General features: G+C 36.3%; 3 protein-coding genes across 3 annotated transcripts; 1 reads left to right on the top strand and 2 right to left on the bottom strand.

Annotated features, from left to right (window-relative positions):
- Positions 1 to 860: 860 nt before the first annotated feature.
- On the bottom strand, positions 861 to 4,912 carry LOC137624820 (calphotin-like). The gene is made up of 3 exons (XM_068355772.1): positions 4,570 to 4,912; positions 3,359 to 4,534; positions 861 to 2,311 (listed from the first exon to the last, which is right to left on the bottom strand). The coding sequence occupies exons 1-3, from the start codon at positions 4,910 to 4,912 to the stop codon at positions 861 to 863; spliced, it is 2,970 nt and encodes a 989-aa protein (XP_068211873.1).
- Positions 4,913 to 4,974: 62 nt separating this feature from the next.
- On the bottom strand, positions 4,975 to 5,849 carry LOC137624819 (sporozoite surface protein 2-like). Its single transcript, XM_068355771.1, has 3 exons — positions 5,451 to 5,849; positions 5,343 to 5,362; positions 4,975 to 5,218 (listed from the first exon to the last, which is right to left on the bottom strand). Exons 1-3 carry the CDS (start codon positions 5,847 to 5,849, stop codon positions 4,975 to 4,977), a joined length of 663 nt encoding a protein of 220 aa, XP_068211872.1.
- Positions 5,850 to 10,779: 4,930 nt separating this feature from the next.
- Positions 10,780 to 26,960, top strand: LOC137624818 (serine-rich adhesin for platelets-like). Its single transcript, XM_068355770.1, has 11 exons — positions 10,780 to 10,882; positions 16,955 to 17,485; positions 18,496 to 18,984; positions 19,069 to 19,246; positions 20,147 to 20,352; positions 20,665 to 20,910; positions 24,349 to 24,621; positions 24,928 to 26,193; positions 26,466 to 26,630; positions 26,682 to 26,801; positions 26,839 to 26,960. The coding sequence occupies exons 1-11, from the start codon at positions 10,780 to 10,782 to the stop codon at positions 26,958 to 26,960; spliced, it is 3,699 nt and encodes a 1,232-aa protein (XP_068211871.1).
- Positions 26,961 to 27,207: the final 247 nt, after the last annotated feature.

Below are 27,207 nucleotides of genomic sequence, written 5' to 3'. Positions count from 1 at the left end.
CTGTTTGTTTTGCTCATTCATCCCTCTAAGCCATTTTCCTTTTTCAATAGTAAATTATCCTTTTGCTAAAGATCAAATTGTTTTCAGAACGAATATTTAGATTTCTGGGACTTGATTCTTAGTAAACTCCACTCGTTGAGATACTGATGCTAGAGAGTTATCGAGTCTTATGGCTGGCCACATAGTACTACATTGGATCTCTAACTGGTTACAACTCATTTTCCCTTTGCCTACACGTATACCGAATAGTCTAGATTATTCTTTACACATTCTCCACTTTCCTCACACAACTGACAATACAAACATAACCGAAAACTACTTCACTCAAAGGGTTAACTACTGCACTATAATCATTCAGTGGTTACTTTCCACTTGGTAAGAGTTGTCGACACTCTTTAGCTATGATAAGCAGCTCTTCTAAGACGACACTCTGAAATATAACCATTCTTCTCTGGTTTTTGGTAGTGCCATAGCCTCTGTACCATGGCATTTCACTGTCTTGGGTTAAAGTTCTCTTACTTGAGGGTACACTCAGGAACACTATTCTACTTCCTTATTTCCTTTCCTCAAGAAGCAATTTTCCCTGTTGAAGCCCTTGGCCTTATAGCATCCTCCTTTTCTAACTAGGGTTTTAATAATAATAATAATAATAATATAAGACTATAAAAAATAATTTACATAGCCAATCACTTTCAGAAACAACTATTTTCAATATTACTATTTATTTTATGGACCATCAAAAAAAAAAAGTTTATAAACACTTAAGAAAATTAATATCTATTATCTTTCATCAAGAGAGAAACAGAGATAAACTGTTATCCTTATAGTAGCTACAAATCCAAATTATTTGATAAATCTACTCAACCAAAAACATTTCCAGGATCTACCAGTTCTGAAGGGTCAACTTCTTCAGGAGGATCTACCAGTTCTGAAGGGTCAACTTCTACGGGAGGATCAACCACTTCTGAAGGATCAACTTCTACGGGAGGATCGACCACTTCTGAAGGATCAACTTCTACGGGAGGATCGACCACTTCTGAAGGATCAACTTCTACAGGAGGATCTACCACTTCTGAAAGATCAACTTCTACGGGAGGATCGACCACTTCTGCAGGATCAACTTCTACAGGAGGATCTACCACTTCTGAAGGATCAACTTCTACGGGAGAATCGACCACTTCTGCAGGATCAACTTCTACAGGAGGATCTACCACTTCTGAAGGATCAACTTCTACGGGAGAATCGACCACTTCTGCAGGATCAACTTCTACAACAGGATCTACCACTTCTGAAGGATCAACTTCTACGGGAGAATCGACCACTTCTGCAGGATCAACTTCTACAACAGGATCTACCACTTCTGAAGGATCAACTTCTACGGGAGGATCGACCACTTCTGCAGGATCAACTTCTACAACAGGATCTACCACTTCTGAAGGATCAACTTCTACGGGAGAATCGACCACTTCTGCAGGATCAACTTCTACAACAGGATCTACCACTTCTGAAGGATCAACTTCTACGGGAGAATCGACCACTTCTGCAGGATCAACTTCTACAACAGGATCTACCACTTCTGAAGCATCAACTTCTACGGGAGAATCGACCACTTCTGCAGGATCAACTTCTACAACAGGATCTACCACTTCTGAAGGATCAACTTCTACGGGAGAATCGACCACTTCTGCAGGATCAACTTCTACAGGAGGATCTACCACTTCTGAAGGATCAACTTCTACGGGAGGATCGACCACTTCTGCAGGATCAACTTCTACAACAGGATCTACCAGTTCTGAAGCATCAACCTCTACAGCAGGATCTACTACTTCTACAGCAGGATCTACCACTTCTACAGCAGGATCTACTACTTCTACAGCAGGATCTACCACTTCTACAGCAGGATCTACTACTTCTACAGCAGGATCTACCACTTCTACAGAAGGATCTACTACTTCTACAGCAGGATCTACCACTTCTACAGTAGGATCTACTACTTCTACAGCAGGATCTACTACTTCTACAGCAGGATCTACTACTTCTACAGCAGGATCTACTACTTCTACAGAAGGATCTACTACTTCTACAGCAGGATCTACCACTTCTACAGCAGGATCTACTACTTCTACAGCAGGATCTACCACTTCTACAGCAGGATCTACTACTTCTACAGAAGGATCTACTACTTCTACAGCAGGATCTACCACTTCTACAGCAGGATCTACTACTTCTACAGAAGGATCTACTACTTCTACAGCAGGATCTACCACTTCTACAGCAGGATCTACTACTTCTACAGCAGGATCTACTACTTCTACAGAAGGATCTACCACTTCTACAGCAGGATCTACCACTTCTACAGCAGGATCTACTACTTCTACAGCAGGATCTACCACTTCTACAGCAGGATCTACTACTTCTACAGCAGGATCTACCACTTCTACAGCAGGATCTACCACTTCTACAGCAGGATCTACCACTTCTACAGCACCATCAACCAGTTCTAGCTCTTCATCATCAGGTTAGGAAAGCTGGGATACTAACATGAGAGGGAAAATTGCTTGGAATGTGGATATGATATCAAGCATAATATAAATGTCCAGTATGTCACTGTCTTGAGCTATTTTAGAATTGAACATATTTGTTAGCAAACAAACAAAAATCTAGTTGTATGCTTTTTTATTGCACTGATAAACATGGTGCAAAATTTATCATGTAATGTTACTGATTTGATAAAATGCATTTATAAACCAGCAATTCCTTCTTTCTCCAATTCCCAATATAATTTTATTAAAATACGTCTATGAATATTTTTTACATAAAAAAACAAAAGCCTTTTTTCTCTTCAAGAAACATATCACATTGCATATCGACGAAAAAGAAATAAGGCTAATTCAAGACCCCCAATATAAAAATAAAGCTAAAAATGTGTTTATTTCTTAGCGAGCTTGTGTCATATACTTCTTATAACAATGTTTAATTTCATACATTCGATATAAGCCTAATCCACGCAAATATATTTGTTACTTTGAAGCATATTTAGTCATCTACACTGAATAAAAAAAAACTGTTATTTATGGTCATTCAGGAATTAAACTTCACCTTATTTGAATATACAAGATACTCAATTCACAATAAAATATCATAATCTTTTGAAAATCTCCAAAAGAAAGGTAATGATTATGCCAAAATAAATAATTCAACCGGATTTTACATACAGGTGCATATATATATATATATATATATATATATATATATATATATATATATATATAAAATCAAGTACGATATGAAAATATATCAATTGCTGAATGTGGTCAACTGATAAATTCAGATGAAAAAGAAAAAGAAAAATTCAAACCAAATCCAGGAGAATTTACTATTTTTAGTGGGTCAACTTCTTCAAGAGGATCTACTAGCTGTGGTGGGTCAAGCTCTTTAGGAGGATTTTCTGGTTCTTGCAGGTCAATTTGTTCAGTAGGATCTATTAGTTCTGGTGAGTCAATTGTTTCAGGATGATCCACAGGTTCTGGTTGGTCAATTGTTTCAAGAGGATCCACAGGTTCTGGTGGTTCAATTGCTTCATGAGGATCCACAGGTTCTGGTGGGTGAATTGCTTCAGGAGGATCCACATTTTCTGGGGAGTTAATTGCTTCAGGAGGATCCAAAGGTTCTGGCGAGTCATTTGCTTCAGGAGGATCCACAGGTTCTGGGGAGTCATTTGCTTTAGGAGGAACCACAGGTTCTGGTGAGTCAATTGTTTCAGGAGGATCCAGAGGTTCTGGTGGATCAATTGCTTTAGGAGGATCCACAGGTTCTGGTAAGTCATTTGCTTTAGGAGGATCCACAGGTTCTGGTGGGTGAACTGCTTCAGGAGGATCCACATTTTCTGGCGAGTTAATTGCTTCAAGAGGATCCACAGGTTCTGGTGGGTCAATTGCTTCAGGAGGATCCACAGGTTCTGGTGAGCCATTTGCTTTAGGAGGAACCACAGGTTCTGGTGAGTCAATTGTTTCAGGAGGATCCAGAGGTTCTGGTGGTTCAATTACTTCATGAGGATCCACAGGTTCTGGTGGGTGAATTGCTTCAGGAGGATCCACATTTTCTGGCGAGTTAATTGCTTCAGGAGGATCCAAAGGTTCTGGCGAGTCATTTGCTTCAGGAGGATCCATAAGTTCTGGTGAGTCATTTGCTTTAGGAGGAACCACAGGTTCTGGTGAGTCAATTGTTTCAGGAGGATCCAGAGGTTCTGGTGGATCAATTGCTTTAGGAGGATCCGCAGGTTCTGGTAAGTCATTTGCTTTAGGAGGATCCACAGGTTCTGGTGGGTGAACTGCTTCAGGAGGATCCACATTTTCTGGCGAGTTAATTGCTTCAAGAGGATCCACAGGTTCTGGTGGGTCAATTGCTTCAGGAGGATCCACAGGTTCTGGTGAGCCATTTGCTTTAGGAGGAACCACAGGTTCTGGTGAGTCAATTGTTTCAGGAGGATCCAGAGGTTCTGGTGGATCAAGTGCTTTAGGAGGATCCACAGGTTCTGGTCAGAAAATTGCTTCAGGAGGATCCACAGGCTCTGGTAGGCCAATTGCTTCAGGAGGAACCACAGGTTCTGATGAGTCAATTGCTTCAGGAGGATCCAGAGGTTCTGGTTAGTCAATTGCTTCAGGAGGATCCAGAGGTTCTGGTGGGTCAATTGCGTCAGGAGGATCCACAGGTTCTGGTGAGTCAATTGCTTCACGGGGATCCACAGGTTCTGGTCAGTAAATTGCTTCAGGAGGATCCCCAGGCTCTGGTAGGTCAATTGCTTCAGGAGGAACCACTGGTTCTGATGAGTCAATTGCTTCAGGAGTATCCACAGGTTCTGGTTAGTCAATTGCTTCAGGAGGATCCATATGTTCTGGTGGGTCAATTGCATCAGGAGGATCCACAGCTTCTGGTGAGTCAATTGCCTCACGGGGATCCACAGGTTCTGGTGGGTCAAATTGCTCCAGGAGGATCCATAGGTTCCAGTGGGTCAATTGCTCCAGGAGGGTCCCAAGGTTCTGGTGAGTTAATTGCTTCATGAGGATTCAGAGGTTCTGGTGGGTCAATTGCTTTAGGATGATCCACAGGTTCTGATGGGTCAATTACTTCAGGAGAATCCACAGGTTCTGGCGAGTTAATTGCTTCAAGAGGATACACAGGTTCTGGGGAGTCAATTGCTTCAGGAGTTTCCAAAGATCTAGTGAGTCAATTGCTTCAGGAGGATCCACATATTCTGGTGAGTCAATTGCTCCAGGAGGATCCACAGGTTCTGGTGAGTCAAATGGTTCAGGAGGATCAACAGGTTCTGGTAGGTCAATTACTTCAGGAGGATCCACAGGATCTGGTGGGTTAATTGCTTCAGGAAGATACACAGGTTCTGGTGGGTCAATTGCTTCAGGAGGATCCACAGGTTCTGGTCAGATAATTGCTTCAGGAGGATCCACAGGTTCTGGTGGGTCAATTGCTTCAAGAGGTTCCACAGGTTCTGGTGGGTCAATTGTTTCAAGAAGATCCACAGGTTCTGGTGGGTTAATTGCTTCAGGAGGATCCACAGGTTTTGGAAGGTCAATTGCTTCAGGAGGATACACAGGTTCTGGTGGGTCAATTTCTTCAGGAGGATCCACAGGTTCTGGTGGGTCAATTGCTTCAAGAGGATCCACAGGATCTGGTGGGTCAATTGCTTCAGGAGGATAGACAGGTTCTGGTGGGTCAATTGCTTCAGGAGGATCCATAGGTTCTGGTGGGTCAATTGCTTCAGGAGGATCCATAGATTCTGTTGGGTCAACGTCTCCAGCAAGATCATGTTTTAGTGTATTTATGTCGGCCATTGCTTAAAATAGACTCGAACATTAACACTGTTTGTTTTGCTCATTCATCCCTCTAAGCCATTTTCCTTTTTCAATAGTAAATTATCCTTTTGCTAAAGATCAAATTGTTTTCAGAACGAATATTTAGATTTCTGGGACTTGATTCTTAGTAAACTCCACTCGTTGAGATACTGATGCTAGAGAGTTATCGAGTCTTATGTCTGGCCACATAGTACTACATTGGATCTCTAACTGGTTACAGCTCATTTTCCCTTTGCCTACACGTATACCGAATAGTCTAGATTATTCTTTACACATTCTCCACTTTCCTCACACAACTGACAATGCAAACATAACCGAAAACTACTTCACTCAAAGGGTTAACTACTGCACTATAATCATTCAGTGGTTACTTTCCACTTGGTAAGAGTTGTCGACACTCTTTAGCTATGATAAGCAACTCTTCTAAGACGACACTCTGAAATATAACCATTCTTCTCTGGTTTTTGGTAGTGCCATAGCCTCTGTACCGTGGCATTTCACTGTCTTGGGTTAAAGTTCTCTTACTTGAGGGTACACTCAGGAACACTATTCTGCTTCCTTATTTCCTTTCCTCAAGAAGCAATTTTCCCTGTTGAAGCCCTTGGGCTCATAGCATCCTCCTTTCCTAACTAGGGTTTTACCTTAATTAGTAGTAATAATAATAATAATAATAATAATAATAATAATAATAATATATGACTATAAAAAATAATTTACATAGCCAATCACTTTTACAAAAAACTACTTTCAATATTACTATTTATTTTATTATGGACCATCAAAAAAATTTTTATAAACACTAAAAAATTAATATCTATTATCTTTCATCAAGAGAGAAACAAAGATTAACTGTTATCATTAAAATAGCTACAAATCCAAATCATTTGATAAATCTACTCAACCAAAAACCTTTCCAGGATCTACCAGTTCTGCAGGATCAACTTCTACAGGAGGATCTACCACTACTGAAGGATCAACTTCTACCGGAGGATCTACCAGTTCTGAAGCATCAACCTCTACAGGAGGATCTACAACTTCTTCAGCAGGATCTACCACTTCTACAGCAGGATCTACCACTTCTTCAGCAGGATCTACTACTTCTACAGCAGGATCTACCACTTCTACAGCAGGATCTACTACTTCTACAGCAGGATCTACTACTTCTACAGCAGGATCTACCACTTCTACAGCAGGATCTACTACTTCTACAGCAGGATCTACTACTTCTACAGCAGGATCTACCACTTCTACAGCAGGATCTACTACTTCTACAGCAGGATCTACCACTTCTACAGCAGGATCTACCACTTCTACAGCAGGATCTACCACTTCTACAGCAGGATCTACAACTTCTACAGCAGGATCTACTACTTCTACAGCAGGATCTACCACTTCTACAGCAGGATCTACCACTTCTACAGCAGGATCTACTACTTCTACAGCAGGATCTACCACTTCTACAGCAGGATCTACTACTTCTACAGCAGGATCTACCACTTCTACAGCAGGATCTACTACTTCTACAGCAGGATCTACCACTTCTACAGCAGGATCTACTACTTCTACAGCACCATCAACCAGTTCTAGCTCTTCATCATCAGGTTAGGAAAGCTGGGATACTAACATGAAAGGGAAAATTGCTTGGAATGTGGATATGATATCAAGCATAATATAAATGTCGAGTATGTCACTGTCTTGAGCTATTTTAGAATTGAACATATTCGTTGGCAAAACAAATGAAAATCTACTTGTATGCTTTTTTATTGCACTGATAAACATGATGCAAAAGTTATCATGTAATGTTACTGATTTGATAAAATGCATTTATAAACCAGCAATTCCTTCTTTTCTCCAATTCCCAATATAATTCTATCAAAATACATCTGTGAATATTTTTTTCATAAAAGAACAAAAGCCTTTTTTTTCAAGAAAGATATCACATTGTACATCTACGAAAAAGACACAAGGCTACTTCAAGACCCCCATTATAAGAATAAAGCTAAAAAAAAATTTATTTCTTAGTGAGCTTATGTCATATACTTCTTAGAACAATACATATATATATATATATATATATATATATATATATATATATGTATATATATACATATATATATATGTATATATATACATATATATATATATATATATATATATGTATATACATATACATATATATATATATATATATATATATATATATATATATATATATATATATATATATATATACACACACATATATATACAGATATGCAGATATACACACAGATACATATATATATATATATATATATATATATATATATATATATATATATATATATATATATATGATAAATTTTCGCACATTTAGAAGTGTTTTTCATATTCAAATAAGCCATATATTTTTGCTACATTAATGTCTGGATTCTCTTAACGACCTCGGGATCAGAGCCCCAGGCAAAATCACACAAACACAAGACCTTGTGACCGGCTGGGAATCGAACCCTGGTCCGGCAAGCTTGTAGGGACAGTGACTAAACCACTTGGCCACGAAGAAAGATAAAAGTCAATGACATTCTGCTGTACTTATACCTGTCGAATTCAGGTGTTTCGTAGCTAATTGGTAGTTTGTTACTTGGCATTCGATTAATGATAAATTTTTGCACATTTAGACGTGTTTTTCATATTCAAATAAGCCATGCATGTTAAAAGATGGATTTGCCAAAATCAAGAAATTAAGATACAACTGAAAAATATCTATGAATCTAAGGAGGTTTATCAAATGGTTTGGTTGGTCTGTACTGTTGTATTGCTGCGAAACTAGGACCTAGGGGAGAGGTTACAGGTTCAGAAATCTGGTTTTGGAGAACAATACTGAAAATATCATGGACTGAGAGGAAAACTAATGAGGAGGCATTGCAAAGGCTTGGAGTTGGGAGAACTTTTAATTCTCTCTCTCTCTCTCTCTCTCTCTCTCTCTCTCTCTCTCTCTCTCTCTCTCTCTCTCTCTCTCTCTCTCACTGGTTAAACCAATGGAAGTAATCAGAAAGAAAGACCTAGACAAAAATATATGGATGGATTGGTGAAGGTGACCGGGAGAAGAATATCTACAGCTTGGCTAAATATAATATACTATACATATATGTGTTTGCATAAAAATATACGTACGTATATATAATGTGCGAGAATGTAGAAACAAACTATATATATATATATATATATATATATATATATATATATATATATATATATATATATATATATATATATCTATATATATATATATATATATATATATATATATATATATATGTGTGTGTGTGTGTGTGTGTGTGTTACAAAAAAAACTATAAAATACAAAAATATCGCATAAAGATTCTACCAACCTAGCACCTTCATGTATAAAAAAAAATGAAAGTTCATCACCAGCCTATCAAAACCCTCAGACACTGCCACAATCACTTCAATCTCGTATTTCCTGCATACAAATGCTATATCTATGCAAGATCTCTTTCACAACACTTTCCAACCCGTTCAGAGTTTTCCTCCCCTCCTTGTAACTTCCAAATCGTTAGGTCTTTTCTCAAACCGATCACCCTCCATTCTTTCCACATGTCCAAGCCATCTAAAAACTGATTAATCTCTCATCAACAAAAATTTTTGTGTCTCCGGGTTTCTCAGTATCCACAATACGCTTCCATAAAGGAAAAGTTACAAATAATCCGCTACATAAAATATTTTTATGGTTTCCATAATAAGTAATTTCCTTCGCAATACTACCTTTCTTGTTTTACCAAATCAACCAACTATAAGAATCAAGTGTTTCTATTCTTCTAAAGGCCAAAGTTACGGTCAGCTATATTGAAAAGTAGATTACGTAAAATCCACTTTAATGCCTTATTCCCTTATTAATTAATTCAACATGGAAAATAGCAAAACAGTAATAACGAAGGAAAATAATAGCCAGCAAACAAAACAATAACTATATTTATGAAGTATAATTACAATATCTTGCAATATTCGTACTATATTCAAAGTTCACCCAATGATAAAAGCTTACTCAAAAATTGTAAAAATAATACAGGAATGAAGTTTATGTCTCAAATGCCGAAACGACACATTCCCGAAGATCAGCGATAAATCTTCCAGAAAGAAGTTTCAAATGTAAAAGGTGATGATCAGGAACACAGCTTCTGATATACGATCTTCCAAGGTTTCCTTGTTTTCTTCTTAAAACAGCATTGTAAATGAAGTATAAAATGCAGTATCACGAAAGCAGCCTTAATCGAACGATCGGATGGCGGAAATAAGTCTCCCTTCTAATGAGTCACTCGTTTTCTATACGGTTCGGGAAAATTGTGGTATTTCCAAAAGGTCTTGTTCTAGAATATGATACCTTTGAGCTATAAAAATCATTACAATATTTTAACATTACCATTTAACATTTCAAATACAAACCTTTTTCATAGGTCCTGTAACATATAGAGAAATGTAATCTATATATAACATCCATATTAACACTGCTTGTTAACCATTTGTGGTTTCTATTTACCCTCAAAACATTAAACTTATCTTCAAATTTACTCTGAACTCTCCCTTTGAAAACACTTTTCAAACTTTTAATTAGTTCCAGTAGTTTACTTCCACATTAACTTTAAGAATCAGTTATTCCCTATTCCATTTATTAATCATAAACTTCTTGCATTAATGAATCAACAAATATAATTATTAGCCAACTTTCCCACTAAACCAGTTTGCATATAAAATGTCTCGAATCACAAATACAATATCTAATTGCTCTGTCATTTCCATCCTTAGTTTCACTTAGGTCCAGCTAACCCACATACAACCACATACCTGTCCATAACTTTCCCTCTAACAAGAATATTCAACTTTACAACAATTGTCATTCATTTGCACCTTCATGAATATCCTCTTGTTTTCCTCGTTCAATCTTTCAGTTCCTGTTCCAACTATTGACTGTTCTCATTCCTTCTTTTTACCATTCTTCACACTCTTAAATTTCAGTAAGATCGCTTAATATTTCAATATATTTCCTTTAGAGAACAATGGTTTGATTTTGGAGTGTCCATCTCCTAGAAGAGCTGCTTACTATAACTAAAGAGTATCTCCTACCCTTACCAAGAGGAAAGCAGCCACTGAATAATTACAGTGCAGAATTGTTTGGTAATCTCAGTGTTGTCAGGTGTATGAGGACAGAGAAAAATCTGTAAAGAATAAGCCAGACCCTAAAAACAATCATTTCTTAGGTATCAACATATTTATACACATATTTGAAGTGTCCGGTAAGTTTATATGTAAAAAAAAAAATTGTAAATGAAAGATTATCCTATATAAATATTCTTATGTTTTCTTCAGTGTGATGCTGATACTGCCACCATTATCAGAACAAAGAAGCATCTTTGATGTAGTGAAATTGGATTCGAAGCGTTGTGCCAATAAATCTGAACTATTCAGATCCTCTCTATTCAAGCTCTTCCTAGGAGCTCACCAGAGAGAGAGAGAGTGAGAGAGAGAGAGAGAAAAGAAGACAAGAGAAGAGAAGAGCAGAACGATATTATATAATTTAGAAGTCTGGGTAGGCTCCACCTTGCAAGGCTGATTTTTGCCAATTTTTTTTTCTTTGCTAAAAGTCTTCCTTTTGCCGATCAGAAGGCCGTGATATGTGTAGAATTCATCTCCAGCCTCTATAATGCCCCCCATGGTCATCAACGCCCCCCTTATGTTCATAGTAAAAATAAGAAATATCATTAGTAATTGTCTAATTTTTATAGTTTACCTCTTAAGAATTGGTCGAAGTCGTTTTCTAATATCAGTTTCATCAAAGAAAATGAGTTCAGGGGTGACTATGAGATTATCTCCCATCTTTCTGTCATCAGACAAAAAATCGTAATTTCTCGGTTTTTTTTTTTTTTTCGGGAGAGGGGTGTATTTCTTTGCTTGTCCTGCTCTTATGCCTTAAGTAATATAATTTTTAGATGTTCTAGGCTATCAAGTGACATAATACCTACAAATACACAGAAGGTTTTGTCCCTAAATCAAGATTTTAATTTTTGGTGAATATTTATTTCTAGGTTTCGCTCCATCATCGGCTTGGCTTTCACTAAAGTTATTGCTCGTTTTTTTCTTGCTGTGTGCTTATTTACTGTTCGATTTTGATAAAACTTTGTGTGCTTGTTCCAGGTGGATAAGCAAACATAATAACAGACCGAATTTCAATTCAAGACAGTAGTTTCTCACCGGTCACCAAATAACATTTTAGTCGCTGGCTCCGATTTTCACATTTTTATTCATAAAATCCTTTATTTTCCCTATAGGATGATAAACCTTACAGAGGATATGCCTTATTATAGTGCTAATAATGCCTGAAAATTTCATTAGCGTGTCTTGATTAATGTATTTTTGGGAAATATTTTTTTACGATTGGCACCCATACAAGGTGGAGCCTACCCTATTTATATTAATGATTTGCCTTGTACTAAATCTAAAGTTGTAGAGCAGCTTATAGCTAAATTTCCAACGGTTGTACAAAAAAAAAAAAAATTACCCTATGAAAAATTACACAAAACGGAACTTTTCCCCCAAAAAACAAACGCACACACACACACACACATATATATATATATATATATATATATATATATATATATATATATATATATATATATATATAGATAGATACATATATATACAGTATATATATATATATATATATATATATATATATATATATATATATATATACATATATATATATATATATATATGTATATATATATATATATATATATATATATATATATATATATATATATATATAAAGAAAGAAAGGAAGAAGCAACTTAATGAAAAGAATACTTGGAACAGGGTGCAAACAGATATTTGCTTTAAATATTGAAAATGGAAATATTATCAACAAAACAGATGAAGTGATAAAAACTAACAGATTTCTATAAAATAATACAGAATACAATAGTGATATGATAAATAACTTTCCCAACAGAAATAGTGAAACACTTGAACCGATACCAAAAGTAACAGTAAAAGTAAAGAAAGCATTAAAACGAATGAAAAGAGGCAAAGCAGGAGAAGATGGCCCAAGAACTGATTTAATAATAGCTGGAGAAGATTTCATAGTAGTAAAACTCACTGAACTTTACACAAAATGTTTGCAAGACTGCTCTATACCTACGGCAAGGAAAAACTATCATTATAGTCATTCACAAGAAGGAAAACACAAAAGATCTGAAAAATTACTGCCCACTCATTATAGTCATTCACAAGAAGGAAAACACAAAATATCTGAAAAATTACTGCCCACTCATTATAGTCATTCACAAGAAGGAAAACACAAAAGATCTGAAAAATTACTGCCCACTCATTATAGTCATTCACAAGAAGGAAAACACAAAAGATCTGAAAAATTGCTGCCCACTAAGTTTTTTCTCGTTAATATACAAAATATTTACAAAGATCATATTAGGCCGAATAGAAACAGCTACACTTTAATCAACCAAGAAAGCAGGATTGTTTTAGAAGTGGGTATTCAACAACTGACCATATCCATGTACGTAACTAGCTAATGGAAAAATCATCAAAGTATGGCAAACCACAATGTATGGCATTTATAAACTACAAGAAAGCTTTAGATTCTGTCAAAATTTCAGCAGTAATGAAAGCCCTACAAAATCAATGAACAGACTAATCATACGTTCGAACACTTGAAGATATCTATAAGGGTAAAATAGCAATCCTAAAACTATATAAATATTGTGAGGAAATTCTGATTGAGAAAGGAGTTAGACACGGAGACTCCCAACTCTCCAAAATTATTCCCATCACGTATAGAAAAGGTTTTTAAGGATTTAAATCGGGAAAATGTAGAAATTAACATTAATGGGGAATACCTTATCAATTTAAGATTTGCGGATGACATATTCGTAGTTCTATTCAGTTAAATATAGGAGGAATTGCAAAAAAAAAAAATTATGGAAGATTTTAGAATAGATCGTTTGATGAAAATCCAGAGAGACAACAAATAAGAATTATGGACAAACCTCTGAAAAATGTAATTGTATTTAATTTATCAACTTAAGCATCAGAAACTTGGAGCCATTCTAAAGCCTTAGAACGTAAGCTAGTTACAACTCTTAGAGCTATGGAGAAAATAATGATGGGATTAACACTAAGATACAGAAAAAGAGCAAACTGAAGTTAAAGGATATTCTGATAAAATGTAAAAAGAATTACATATGATAGATTCACAAAACGAATAACTGAATGGGTCCGAGAAATTGCAAACAAAGCCGGGGTAGGAAGAGAAGACGATGGATTAGCGAGCTATGAAAATTTTCGGATAGAGATTGGCAAAGAAAGACCATTAACAGACGGAAGTGGTATGGCATGTGTGAGGCCTTTGTACTATGGTATGGCATGTGTGAGGCCTTTGTACTGCAGTGGCCTATCAATTATTGATGATGATATATAAACATTTATGTACATATACTATGCAAAATTATATATATATATATATATATATATATATATATATATATATATATATATACATAGTTTTATATATATATATATATATATATATATAAATATATATATATATATATATATATATATATGTACATATATATGTGTATATATATATATATATATATATTATATATATATATATGTAATTCTGTTTACATGCACCGTTAATGCCTTTATTTCGCTAACAATTACATCTAATTTTCTCTATTTTTCAGAATCCCTCACCATTCTATGTACCTTGAACATATATGTACATATACTATGCAAAATTATATATATATATATATATATATATATATATACATAGTTTTACATATATATATATATATATATATATATATATATATATATATATATGTATATATATATATATATATATATCTAATTCTGTTTACATGCACCGTAAACAATTACATCTAATTTTCTCTATTTTTCAGAATCCCTCACCATCCTATGTACCTTCTATTAACAATCACCACCTAAAATTGTGTTATGGGTCCTCTTCAACCAACCCCACTTCCCTTCACGATCCTGTTATTATACTAACCTTTCATTTATAGTTATTTTTTTTTTTAACTTCTCGTATTATTACAATCATTAATAGTTTCTTGAACAGGATAATCGACAACCTTCTCTTCAAATCTTATCTTTCACAACCTAGTTTTGTAATAGTGTAAAGGTATTACTGGCTTATTTGTAATAAGGGGGGCGTTGACGACCATGGGGGGCATTATAGAGGCTGGAGATGAATTCTACACATATCACGGCCTTCTGATAGGTAAAAGGAAGACTTTTAGCAAAGAAAAAAAAAATTTGGCAAAAATCAGCCCTCCAAGGTGGAGCCTACCCTTCTAATGAAACTTCCTTCTCTCTGTTCGTCGGTTTACAGTGGGCACTCTGGTTTAATAACACCAGACTTTCATTTATATATTCCTTTGATCTTGGTATTTTCTAGAGGTTAATTTCCATATATCATTTCCTTCGGAAACATTTAAAGAATTAACATCAATAGAAGTTCTGCAATTGCCTTAAATTTATAAAAGAATATCTAATGTCTAACTTATTTCATAAAGAGTTTATGCCATAGCTACTATTATATTTAAAACCTAATTATAAATATTAAAATATAAAATCTTCATAACATATAGTAGTATTTGAGATCTTTTTTCCTAATCTTAATATTTATTAGGTTATGCCATCTTTCCCTACAAAAACGTTTTTCTTAGCATATGCTATAACAAATGTCTACCTTAAGAAATATTTTTCAAATTTATATAGAGAAAACTATTGTTCTAAGAATCAATGTTTCCTATACATATGACTATAAAAGTAACTTTTCACAAACAAAAACAATAAACATTAATATTTTCTTTTGGATACTTAACCCTTTCAGTGCCAGAGGTGAACTCGATAAAACTTCTGATGCAGCAAAGTCTTTCAAAACCACGCAAATCCTACCTTGATATTTATTGGAAAACTCTCATCAAGATTTTTTCTGTGAATACCAACTTACTTTAGTTTGTGTGATTTTAAAAGATGTTTCCCTTTTTCAAATTATGACGAGGTTACCAATGGCAGTGAAAGGCTTAATGTTGTCATTGAACTAATGGACATCCAGTACTTGACTTACAATTGAAACAACGATGTACTTAACGATATATGTCAATGACGAATGTTTAGATATCGTCGTGATGAGCCGTAGCATCAAGCTTCTATGCAACCTACCAATCGTATTCATCGCATGTTAATTATCAGCGATGCTATGCGATATTATAGTTATTACTATATTATTATCATTATTATGATCATCAATACTAGCCAAGCTACAACCTTGGTTGGCTAGGCAGAATGCTAAAAGCTCAAAGACACCAACAGGAAAAATAGCCCAGTGAGGTAAGGAAATAATGAAGTAATGAAAAAAGTATGAAATTTTAAAACCATCAACAACAATACAGATGTCATACATAGACTATATAACGACATAAGTCATTTCTCTTCCTGGGGTGCGCTGATAGCTCTTAGCTGTCAAGAACCTTTGAAAAACACCATAATGATTGTCTTCATAGGGACAGACCAATTTTCTTTTTCTTTTTTTTTTTACAAAATAATCATTTCGTTTACTGACTACTGTCTCTCGAGCCAAATCAAACTTTAATATCTAATTGAACACACATGGAATGTCTTCCATTTTATACAGTAAATAACTGTTTGACCTATAAGTAGCTTAACGACAAACTTGAAACTACTCTCCAAATATCTAGATAGTTGACACCGTAAATTTGCTAATGGCACATCTTTGACAGGTGACAATGGAAGAAGTCTGATTTAATGTCAGCAAGTATTCCTCAATGAATGCTACGAGCATGTTAATACTGCACTTTACATGAGAGCTGTACATCTCAGCCTCCCTTTTCCCCCACTCTTATTTCTCATTACAAGTGCAGCATGTATGAGGGGTACAGTATAAACAAACAAAGGTGCCATGCAAAATCATTAACTACCTAATAGCAGTCATATAACATTTCTCTCTACAGATTCGACCAGCACTACTTCACACACAGGGTCCACCTCGATTTCCTTATCACTTATATACATAAAAATAGGAGCAAAAACAGAAACACTTGAAACATACAAAAACATCTCTGGCGAATTAACCAATTTGAAAGACGATCTGGATGCTGTCACAACAGCAGCCACTAGCAGGAGGTACAGAAGGGAGGCCTCATCACTGAATGAAAAAATTCAGTTCGTAGAGGAGGTGTTAATCGTCATTCTGACACTCCTTGAGGAAGTGCTAACTTCCGGCACTCTCAATGATAACTTCGCCACGAGGTTAAAAGGAGCCAGATCAAATTTGAGTCTCGTTCTTTCGTATGTTCAGGAAAACAAAACCGTTTTATCAGGCGCTGCCAGTGTTCTCCTAGTTAGTGCAGCCAATAAGGCAGAGGTGGCTAAATCTAATGTCACTAGTAAACTAGAGGAAATCAAGAAAGAGATAGATCAGCTGAATAAGGAAGCTTCAAATTATGGCAGCACAACATTGATGGTCTCTATCAATGACACTGGTGAGTTATAACTTACTTCTCGAGTAAAACACGATTGGCCAGTCATGAGCCTTCCAATCTGCTCTTAATATTATCCCCTCTCCATTATAATTATTTCTCATGACACCTGTCTCATTCTGGAAGACGAGCAGATATGAGATTCACAAAGACAGTATTCCCGGAATAATTACTTAAGGAATTTGAAGATGAACTGGCTAGCTTCTAATCTGATTCTCTAAACATTAATTCATGAAGTGTTTATGTATCCTAACAGTAAAAATTTTCAATAAACACCATCTCATATTTCCAATATCTAAAATTCCTGAGTTGAAGTGTAAAATACTTCAAAAGAAGAAAGTCAGTTCTAGATACTTGCTTATCAGTAAGTACAGAACAGAAATCCTAGTAAATCCGGTAAAATAATAAAAGCAAAACTCAATGATATATGAGACCAATGTTCATATGATTTATATATGAGAGTCATCTGTATTTAAATGATATACGACTATACTAAAGTAAACTAATAATGGTACACTTTGCTTAATTTCATAATCATATATTCTTGATCTCATAAGACATGTCATTCTCAAAACGCAAAAGACAAAATTCCTTATAAAGTGCAAAGGAAATGACTGAAATATTTATTCTTGGATTAAAATCATTTTACCAGCAGTACACTAAAGCCGGTTACACTCCAAAAATTAAATTCTTTATATCAAAATATGGACACGGAAAAACATATATATATATATATATATATATATAAATATATATATATATATATATATATATATTTATATATATATATATATATATATATATATATATATATATATATATATATATATATATATATATATACTTACATACATACATACATATATACATATGTACGTATACATATATATATACATACATATATAGAATATAAATATATATATATATATATATATATATATATATATATATATATATATATATATACACATACATATATATACAATCTACTTATTCTTCTGGTTCATCTTCAGGAGGATCTACCAGTTCGGAAACGTCGACTTCTTCGGGAGGATCTACCAGTTCTGAAACGTCAACTTCTTCGGGAGGATCTACCAGTTCTGAAACGTCAACTTCTTCGGGAGGATCTACCAGTTATGAAACGTCAACTTCTTCGGGAGGATCTACCAGTTCTGAAACGTCAACTTCTTCAGGAGGATCTACTAGTTCTTCAGGTTCAACTTCTACAGGAGGATCTACCAGTTCTGAAACGTCAACTTCTTCGGGAGGATCTACCAGTTCTGAAACGTCAACTTCTTCGGGAGGATCTACCAGTTCTGAAACGTCAACTTCTTCGGGAGGATCTACCAGTTCTGAAACGTCAACTTCTTCAGGAGGATCTACCAGTTCTGAAACGTCAACTTCTTCAGGAGGATCTACAACTTCTTCAGCAGGATCTACCACTTCTGAAGGGTCAACTTCTACAGGAGGATCTACAAGTTCTTCTGGCTCAACTTCAACTAGTTCTCCTGGTTCAACTTCTTCAGGAGAATCTACAACTTCTTCAGCAGAATCTACCAGTTCTGGAGGGTCAACTTCTACAGGAGGATCTACTAGTTCTTCAGGCTCAACTTCAACTAGTTCTCCTGGTTCAACTTCTTCAGGAAGGTCTACCACTTCTTCAGCAGGATCTACCACTTCTGAAGGGTCAACTTCTACAGGAGGATCTACTAGTTCTTCTGGCTCAAATTCAACTAGTTCTCCTGGTTCAACTTCTTCAGGAGGATCTACAACTTCTTCAGCTGAAACTACCAGTTCTGGAGGGTCAACTTCTACAGGAGGATCTACTAGTTCTTCTGGCTCAACTTCAACTAGTTCCCCTGGTTCAACTTCTTCAGGAGGATCTAACACTTCTTCAGCAGGATCTACCACTTCTGAAGGGTCAACTTCTACAGGAGGATCTACTAGTTCTTCTGGCTCAACTTCAACTAGTTCTCCTGGTTCAACTTCTTCTGGAGGATCTACAACTTCTTCAGCAGGATCTACCACTTCTGAAGCATCAACTTCTACAGGAGGATCTACTAGTTCTTCTGGCTCAACTTCAACTAGTTCCCCTGGTTCAAATTCTTCAGGAGGATCTACAACTTCTTCAGCAGAATCTACCACTTCTGAAGGGTCAACTTCTACAGGAGGATCTACTAGTTCTTCTGGCTCAACTTCAACTAGTTCCCCTGGTTCAACTTCCTCAGGAGGATCTACCACTTCTTCAGCAGGATCTACCACTTCTGAAGCATCAACTTCTACAGGAGGATCTACTAGTTCTTCTGGCTCAACTTCAACTAGTTCTCCTGGTTCAACTTCTTCAGGAGGATCTACAACTTCTTCAGCAGGATCTACCACTTCTGAAGGGTCAACTTCTACAGGAGGATCTACTAGTTCTTCTGGCTCAACTTCAACTAGTTCCCCTGGTTCAACTTCCTCAGGAGGATCTACCACTTCTTCAGCAGGATCTACCACTTCTGAAGCATCAACTTCTACAGGAGGATCTACTAGTTCTTCTGGCTCAACTTCAACTAGTTCTCCTGGTTCAACTTCTTCAGGAGGATCTACAACTTCTTCAGCAGGATCTACCAGTTCTGAAGGGTCAACTTCTACAGGGGGATCTACTAGTTCTTCTGGCTCAACTTCAACTAGTTCTCCTGGTTCAACTTCCTCAGGAGGATCTACCACTTCTTCAGCAGGATCTACCAGTTCAGAAGGGTCAACTTCTACAGGAGGATCTACTAGTTCTTCTGGCTCAACTTCAACTAGTTCTCCTGGTTCAACTTCTTCAGCAGGATCTACCACTTCTGAAGGGTCAACTTCTACAGGAGGATCTACTAGCTCTTCTGGCTCAACTTCAACTAGTTCTCCTGGTTCAACTTCTTCAGGAGGATCTACCACTTCTTCAGCAGGATCTACCACTTCTGAAGGGTCAACTTCTACAGGAGGATCTACTAGTTCTTCTGGCTCAACTTCAACTAGTTCTCCTGGTTCAACTTCTTCAGGAGAATCTACCACTTCTTCAGCAGGATCTACCACTTCTGAAGCATCAACTTCTACAGGAGGATCTACTAGTTCTTCCGGCTCAACCTCAACTAGTTCTCCTGGTTCAACTTCTTCAGGAGGATCTACCACTTCTGAAGAGTCAACTTCTACAGGAGGATCTACTAGTTCTTCTGGCTCAACCTCAACTAGTTCTCCTGGTTCAACTTCTTCAGGAGGAACTACCACTTCTTCAGCAGGATCTACCAGTTCTGAAGGGTCAACTTCTACAGGAGGATCTACTAGTTCTTCTGGCTCAACTTCAACTAGTTCTCCTGGTTCAACTTCTTCAGCAGGATCTACGAGTTCTGAAGGGTCAACTTCTACAGGAGGATCTACTAGTTCTACTGGCTCAACTTCAACTAGTTCTCCTGGTTCAACTTCTTCAGGAGGATCTACAACTTCTTCAGCAGGATCTACAACTTCTTCAGCAAGATCTACCACTTCTTCAGCAGGATCTACCAGTTCTGAAGCATCAACTTCTACAGGAGGATCTACTAGTTCTTCTGGCTCAACTTCAACGAGTTCTCCTGATTCCACTTCCTCAGGAGGATCTACAACTTCTTCAGCAAGATCTACCACTTCTGAAGGGTCAACTTTTACAGCACCATCAACCAGTTCTAGCTCTTCAACTTCAGGTTAGGACAGCTGGAATACTAACAAGAGAGGGAAAATTGCTTGAAATGTGGATATGATATAAAGTATAATATAAATGTCGAGTATGCCACTGTCTTGAACTATTTTAGAACTGAACATATTCGTTGGCAAACAAACAAAAATCTATTTGTATGCTTTTTTATTGCACTGATAAACATGGTGCGAAAGTTATCATGTAATGTTACTGATTTGATAAAATGCATTAAAAACCAGCAATTACTTCTTTTCTCCAATTCCCAATATAATATTATCAAAATACATCTGTGAATAATTTCTTCATAAAGGAACAAAAGCCTATTTTTTCTTCAAGATGAGCCGTATCATCAGGCTTCTATGCAACATACCAAACATATTCATCGCATGTTAATTATCAGCAATGCTATGCGATATTATAGTTATTACTATATTATTATCATTATTACGATCATCAATACTAGCCAAGCTACAACCCTGGTTAGCTAGGCAGAATGCTACAAGGTCAAAGACACCAACAGGAAAAGTAGCCCAGTGAGGAAAGGAAATACTGAAGTAGCAAAAGAATTTCACGTAAGTAATGAAAAAAGTATGGAATCTTAAAATAAAAAACGATACAATAGATGTCATACATAAATTATATAACGACATCAAGTCATTTCTCTTCCTGGATGGTACTGATAACTCTGAGCTGTCAAGAACTTTTGAAAAACACCATAATGATTGTCTTCATAGGGACAGATCAATTTTCTGTTTCTTTTTTTTACAAAATCATTATTTCGTTTACTGACTACTGTCTCTCGAGCCAAATCAAACTTTAATATCTAATTGACAACGCATGGAATGTCTTCCATTTTAAAACAATAAATAAATGTTTGACCTATGAGTAGCTTAACGACAAAGTTGAAACTACTCTCCGAATATCTAGGTAACTGACGCCCTAAATTTGCTAATGGCACATCTTTGACAGGTGACAATGGAAGAAGTCTGATTCAATGTCAGCAAGTATTCCTCAATGAATGCTACGAGCATGTTAATACTGCACTTTACATAAGAACAGTACATCTCAGACTCCCTTTTCCCCCACTCTTATTTCTCATTACAAGTGCAGCATGTATGAGGGGTACAGTATAAATAAACAAAGGTGTCATGCAAAATCATTAACTGCCTAATAGCAGTCATCTAACATTTCTTTCTACAGATTCAACCAGCACTACTTCACACACAGGGTCCACCTCGAATTCCTTATCACGTATACAGACAAATAGAAGCGAAAACAGAAACACTTGAAACATACAAAAACATCTCTGGCGAATTAACCAATTTAAAAGACGATCTGGATGCTGTCACAACAGCTGCCACTAGCAGGAGGTACAGAAGGCAGGCCTCTTCACTGAATGAAAAAAATTCAGTTCGTAGAAGAGGTGTTAAACGTCATTCTGACACTCCTTGAGGAAGTGGTTACTTCCGGCACTCTCAATGATACCTTCGCCACGAGGTTAAAAGGAGCCAGATCAAATTTGAGTCTCGTTCTTTCGTATGTTCAGGAAAACAAAACCGTTTTATCAGGCGCCGCCAGTGTTCTCCTAGTTAGTGCAGCCAATAAGGCAGAGGTGGCTAAATCTAATGTCACTAGTAAACTAGAGGAAATCAAGAAAGAGATAGATCAGCTGAATAACGAAGCTTCAAATTATGGCAGCACAACATTGATGGTCTCTATCAATGACACTGGTAAGTTATAACTTACTTCTCGAGTAAAACACGATTGGCCAGTCATGAGCCTTCCAATCTGCTCTTAATATTATCCCCTCTCCATTATAATTATTTCTCATGACACCTGTCTCATTCTGGAAGACGAGCAGATATGAGATTCACAAAGACAGTATTCCCGGAATAATTACTTAAGGAATTTGAAGATGAACTGGCTAGCTTCTAATCTGATTCTCTACACATTGAATCATGAGGTGTTTATGTATACTAACAATAAAAAGTTTCAATAAACACTATCTCATATTTCCAATATTTAAAATTCCCAGTTGAAGTGCAAAATATTTCAAAAGAAGAAAGTCAGTTCTAGATACTTGCTTAACCGTAAGTAAAAAACAGAAATCCCAGTAAATCCGGTAAAATAATAAAAGCAAAACTCAATGATATATGAGACCAATGTTCATATGATTTATATATGAGAGTCATCTATATTTAAATGATAAATTACTCCGCTTATACGACTATACTAAAGTTAACTAAAATGGTACACTTTGCTTAATTTCATAATCATATATTCTTGATCTCATGGGATATGTCCTTCTCAAAACGCAGACAAAATGACTGAAATATTTGCTCTTGGATTAAAATCCTTTTACCAGCAGTACACTAAAGCCACTCCAAAAATGAAATTCTTTATATTAAAATATGGACACGAGCAAACATATATATATATATATATATATATATATATATATATATATATATATATATATATATTTACATACATACATACACACATATGTATAGAATATAAATAAATATATATATATATATATATATATATATATATATATACACATATAAATATGTATATATATATATATATATATATATATATATATATATATATATACTTAGTATACTTAGATAGAATATATATATATATATATATATATATATATATATATATATATATATATATATATGTATATATATATTTAGATAGAATATATATAAATATATATAATTATATATATATATAAATAAACATATATATATATATATATATATATATATATATATATATATATATATATATATATATACATATATATATATATATATATATATATATATATATATATATATATATATATATATATATATGCGTGTGTACATACGGTTTACTTATTCTTCTGGTTTATCTTCTTCAGGAGGATCTACCAGTTCTGAGGGGCCAACTTCTTCTGGAGGATCTACCAGTTCTGAAGGGCCAACTTCTTCAGGAGGATCTACCAGTTCTGAAACGTTAACTTCTTCAGGAGGATCTACTAGTTCTTCTGGTTCAACTTCTACAGGAGGATTTAACAGTTCTGAAACGTCAACTTCTTCAGGAGGATCTACTAGTTCTTCTGGTTCAACTTCTACAGGAGGATTTAACAGTTCTGAAACGTCAACTTCTTCAGGAGGATCTACTAGTTCTTCTGGTTCAACTTCTACAGGAGGATCTACTAGTTCTTCTGGTTCAACTTCTACAGGAGGATCTACCAGTTCTGAAACGTCAACTTCTTCAGGAGGATCTACTAGTTCTTCTGGTTCAACTTCTACAGGAGGATTTAACAGTTCTGAAACGTCAACTTCTTCTGGAGGATCTACTAGTTCTTCTGGTTCAACTTCTACAGGAGGATCTACCAGTTCTGAAACGTCAACTTCTTCAGGAGGATCTACTAGTTCTTCTGGTTCAACTTCTACAGGAGGATTTAACAGTTCCGAAACGTCAACTTCTACAGGAGGATCTACTGGTTCTTCTGGTTCAACTTCTACAGGAGGATTTAACAGTTCTGAAACGTCAACTTCTTCAGAAAGTTCTACGAGTTCTGAAACGTCAACTTCTTCAGGAGGATCTACCAGTTCTGAAACGTCAACTTCTTCAGGAGGATCTACCAGTTCTGAAACGTCAACTTCTTCAGGAGGATCTATCAGTTCTGAAACGTCAACTTCTTCAGGAGGATCTACCAGTTCTGAAACATCAACTTCTTCAGGAGGATCTACCAGTTCTGAAACGTCAACTTCTTCAGGAGGATCTACTAGTTCTTCTGGTTCAACTTCTACAGGAGGATCTACCAGTTCTGAAACGTCAACTTCTTCAGGAGAATCTACTAGTTCTCCGGGTTCAACTTCTACAGGAGGATTTAACAGTTCTGAAACGTCAACTTCTTCTGGAGGATCTATTAGTTCTTCTGGTTCAACTTCTACAGGAGGATCTACCAGTTCTGAAACGTCAACTTCTTCAGGAGGATCTACTAGTTCTTCTGGTTCAACTTCTACAGGAGGATCTACCAGTTCTGAAACGTTAACTTCTACAGGAGGATCTACTAGTTCTTCTGGTTCAACTTCTACAGGAGGATTTAACAGTTCTGAAACGTCAACTTCTTCAGGAGGATCTACTAGTTCTTCTGGTTCAATTTCTACAGGAGGATCTACCAGTTCTGAAACGTCAACTTCTTCTGGAGGATCTACTAGTTCTTCTGGTTCAACTTCAACAGGAGGATCTACCAGTTCTGAAACGTCAACTTCTTCAGGAGGATCTACTAGTTCGTCTGGTTCAACTTCTACAGGAGGATCTACCAGTTCTGAAACGTCAACTTCTTCTGGAGGATCTACTAGTTCTTCTGGTTCAACTTCTACAGGAGGATCTACCAGTTCTGAAACGTCAACTTCTTCAGGAGGATCTACTAGTTCTTCTGGTTCAACTTCTACAGGAGGATTTAACAGTTCTGAAACGTCAACTTCTTCTGGAGGAACTACTAGTTCTTCTGGTTCAACTTCTACAGGAGGATCTACCAGTTCTGAAACGTCAACTTCTTCTGGAGGATCTACTAGTTCTTCTGGTTCAACTTCTACAGGAGGATCTACCAGTTCTGAAACGTCAACTTCTTCTGGAGGATCTACTAGTTCTTCTGGTTCAACTTCTACAGGAGGATTTAACAGTTCTGAAACGTCAACTTCTTCAGGAGGATCTACTAACTCTTCTGGTTCAACTTCTACAGGAGGATCTACTGGTTCTTCTGGTTACACTTCTACAGGAGGATTTAACAGTTCTGAAACGTCAACTTCTTCAGGAAGTTCTACCAGTTCTGAAACGTCAACTTCTTCAGGAGGATATATCAGTTCTGAAACGTCAACTTCTTCAGGAGGATTTAACAGTTCTGAAACGTCAACTTCTGGAGGATCTACTAGTTCTTCTGGTTCAACCTCTACAGGAGGATCTACCAGTTCTGATACGTCAACTTCTTCAGGAGGATCTACTAGTTCTTCTGGTCCAACTTCTACATAAGGATCTACCAGTTCTGAAACGTTAACTTCTTCAGGAGGATCTACTAGTTCTTCTGGTTCAACTTCTACAGGAGGATTTAACAGTTCTGAAATGTCAACTTCTGGGGATCTACTAATTCTTCTGGTTCAACTTCTTTAGGAGGATCTACCAGTTCTGAAACGTCAACTTCTTCAGGAGGATCTACTAGTTCTTCTGGTTCAACTTCTACATAAGGATCTACCAGTTCTGAAACGTCAACTTCTTCAGGAGGGTCTACTAGTTCTTCTGGTTCAACTTCTACAGGAGGATTTAACAGTTCTGAAATGTCAACTTCTCCAGGAGGATCTACTAGTTCCTCTGGTTCAACTTCTACAGGAGGATCTACCAGTTCTGAAACATCAACTTCTTCAGGAGGATCTACTAGTTCTTCTGGTTAAACTTCTACTGGAGGATCTACCAGTTCTGAAACGTCAACTTCTTCAGGAGGATCTACAAGTTCTGAAGGGTCAACTTCTTCAGCTGTATCTACCAGTTCTGAAGAATCAAATTCTACAGGAGGAAATGCCACTTCTGAAGGATCAACTTCTGCAGGTGGATCTAATGGTACTGCTAAATTAACTTCCTCAGCAGGATCTACCAGTTCTGGTGGGCCAACTTCTTCAGTACGATCTAGTAGTTCTGGTGACTCAACTTCTTCAGAAGGACCTACAAGTTCTGGTGGCTCAACTTCTTCAGGAGGATCTAATAGTACTGCTGAATTAACTTCCTCGGCAGGATCTACTAGTTCTTCTGGGTCAACTTCTTCAGTAGGATCTAGTAGTTCTGGTGACTCAACTTCTTCAGAAGGACCTACAAGTTCTGGTGGCTCAACTTCTTCAGGAGGATCTACTAGTACTGCTGAATTAACTTCCTCGGCAGGATCTACTAGTTCTGGTGGGTCAACTTCTTCAGTAGGACCTAGTAGTTCTGGTGACTCAACTTCTTCAGAAGGACCTACAAGTTCTGGTGG

Source organism: Palaemon carinicauda, chromosome 31, assembly GCF_036898095.1.
Source record: "Palaemon carinicauda isolate YSFRI2023 chromosome 31, ASM3689809v2, whole genome shotgun sequence".
NCBI lineage: Eukaryota > Metazoa > Arthropoda > Malacostraca > Decapoda > Palaemonidae > Palaemon > Palaemon carinicauda.
Note: the sequence above shows the minus strand (reverse complement) of the source record. Positions and strands in the feature narration are given on the sequence as shown.

Bases quoted from the DNA above. Each gene is read 5' to 3' on its own strand.
- LOC137624820 (XM_068355772.1), bottom strand. From the start codon at position 4,912: ATGCAATTGACCCACCAGAACATATGGATCCTCCTGAAGCAATTGACT. The intron at 4,535-4,569 runs GCCTGTGGATCC...TTTTCTGACCAG, and splicing joins GAAGCAATTGGCCTACCAGA to AACCTGTGGATCCTCCTAAA. The intron at 2,312-3,358 runs GTTTGAATTTTT...ATCCTTCTGTAG, and splicing joins AGTAAATTCTCCTGGATTTG to AAGTAGTAGATCCTGCTGTA.
- LOC137624819 (XM_068355771.1), bottom strand. From the start codon at position 5,849: ATGGCCGACATAAATACACTAAAACATGATCTTGCTGGAGACGTTGAC. The intron at 5,363-5,450 runs GCAATTATCTGA...TTAACCCACCAG, and splicing joins AACCTGTGGATCCTCCTGAA to ATCCTGTGGATCCTCCTGAA. The intron at 5,219-5,342 runs GTAATTGACCTA...TTGACTCACTAG, and splicing joins ATCCTGTGGATCCTCCTGAA to ATCTTTGGAAACTCCTGAAG.
- LOC137624818 (XM_068355770.1), top strand. From the start codon at position 10,780: ATGAATATCCTCTTGTTTTCCTCGTTCAATCTTTCAGTTCCTGTTCCA. The intron at 20,353-20,664 runs GCTCAACTTCAA...CTTCTACAGGAG, and splicing joins AGGATCTACTAGCTCTTCTG to GATCTACTAGTTCTTCTGGC. The intron at 26,631-26,681 runs GTTAAACTTCTA...CAACTTCTTCAG, and splicing joins AGGATCTACTAGTTCTTCTG to GAGGATCTACAAGTTCTGAA.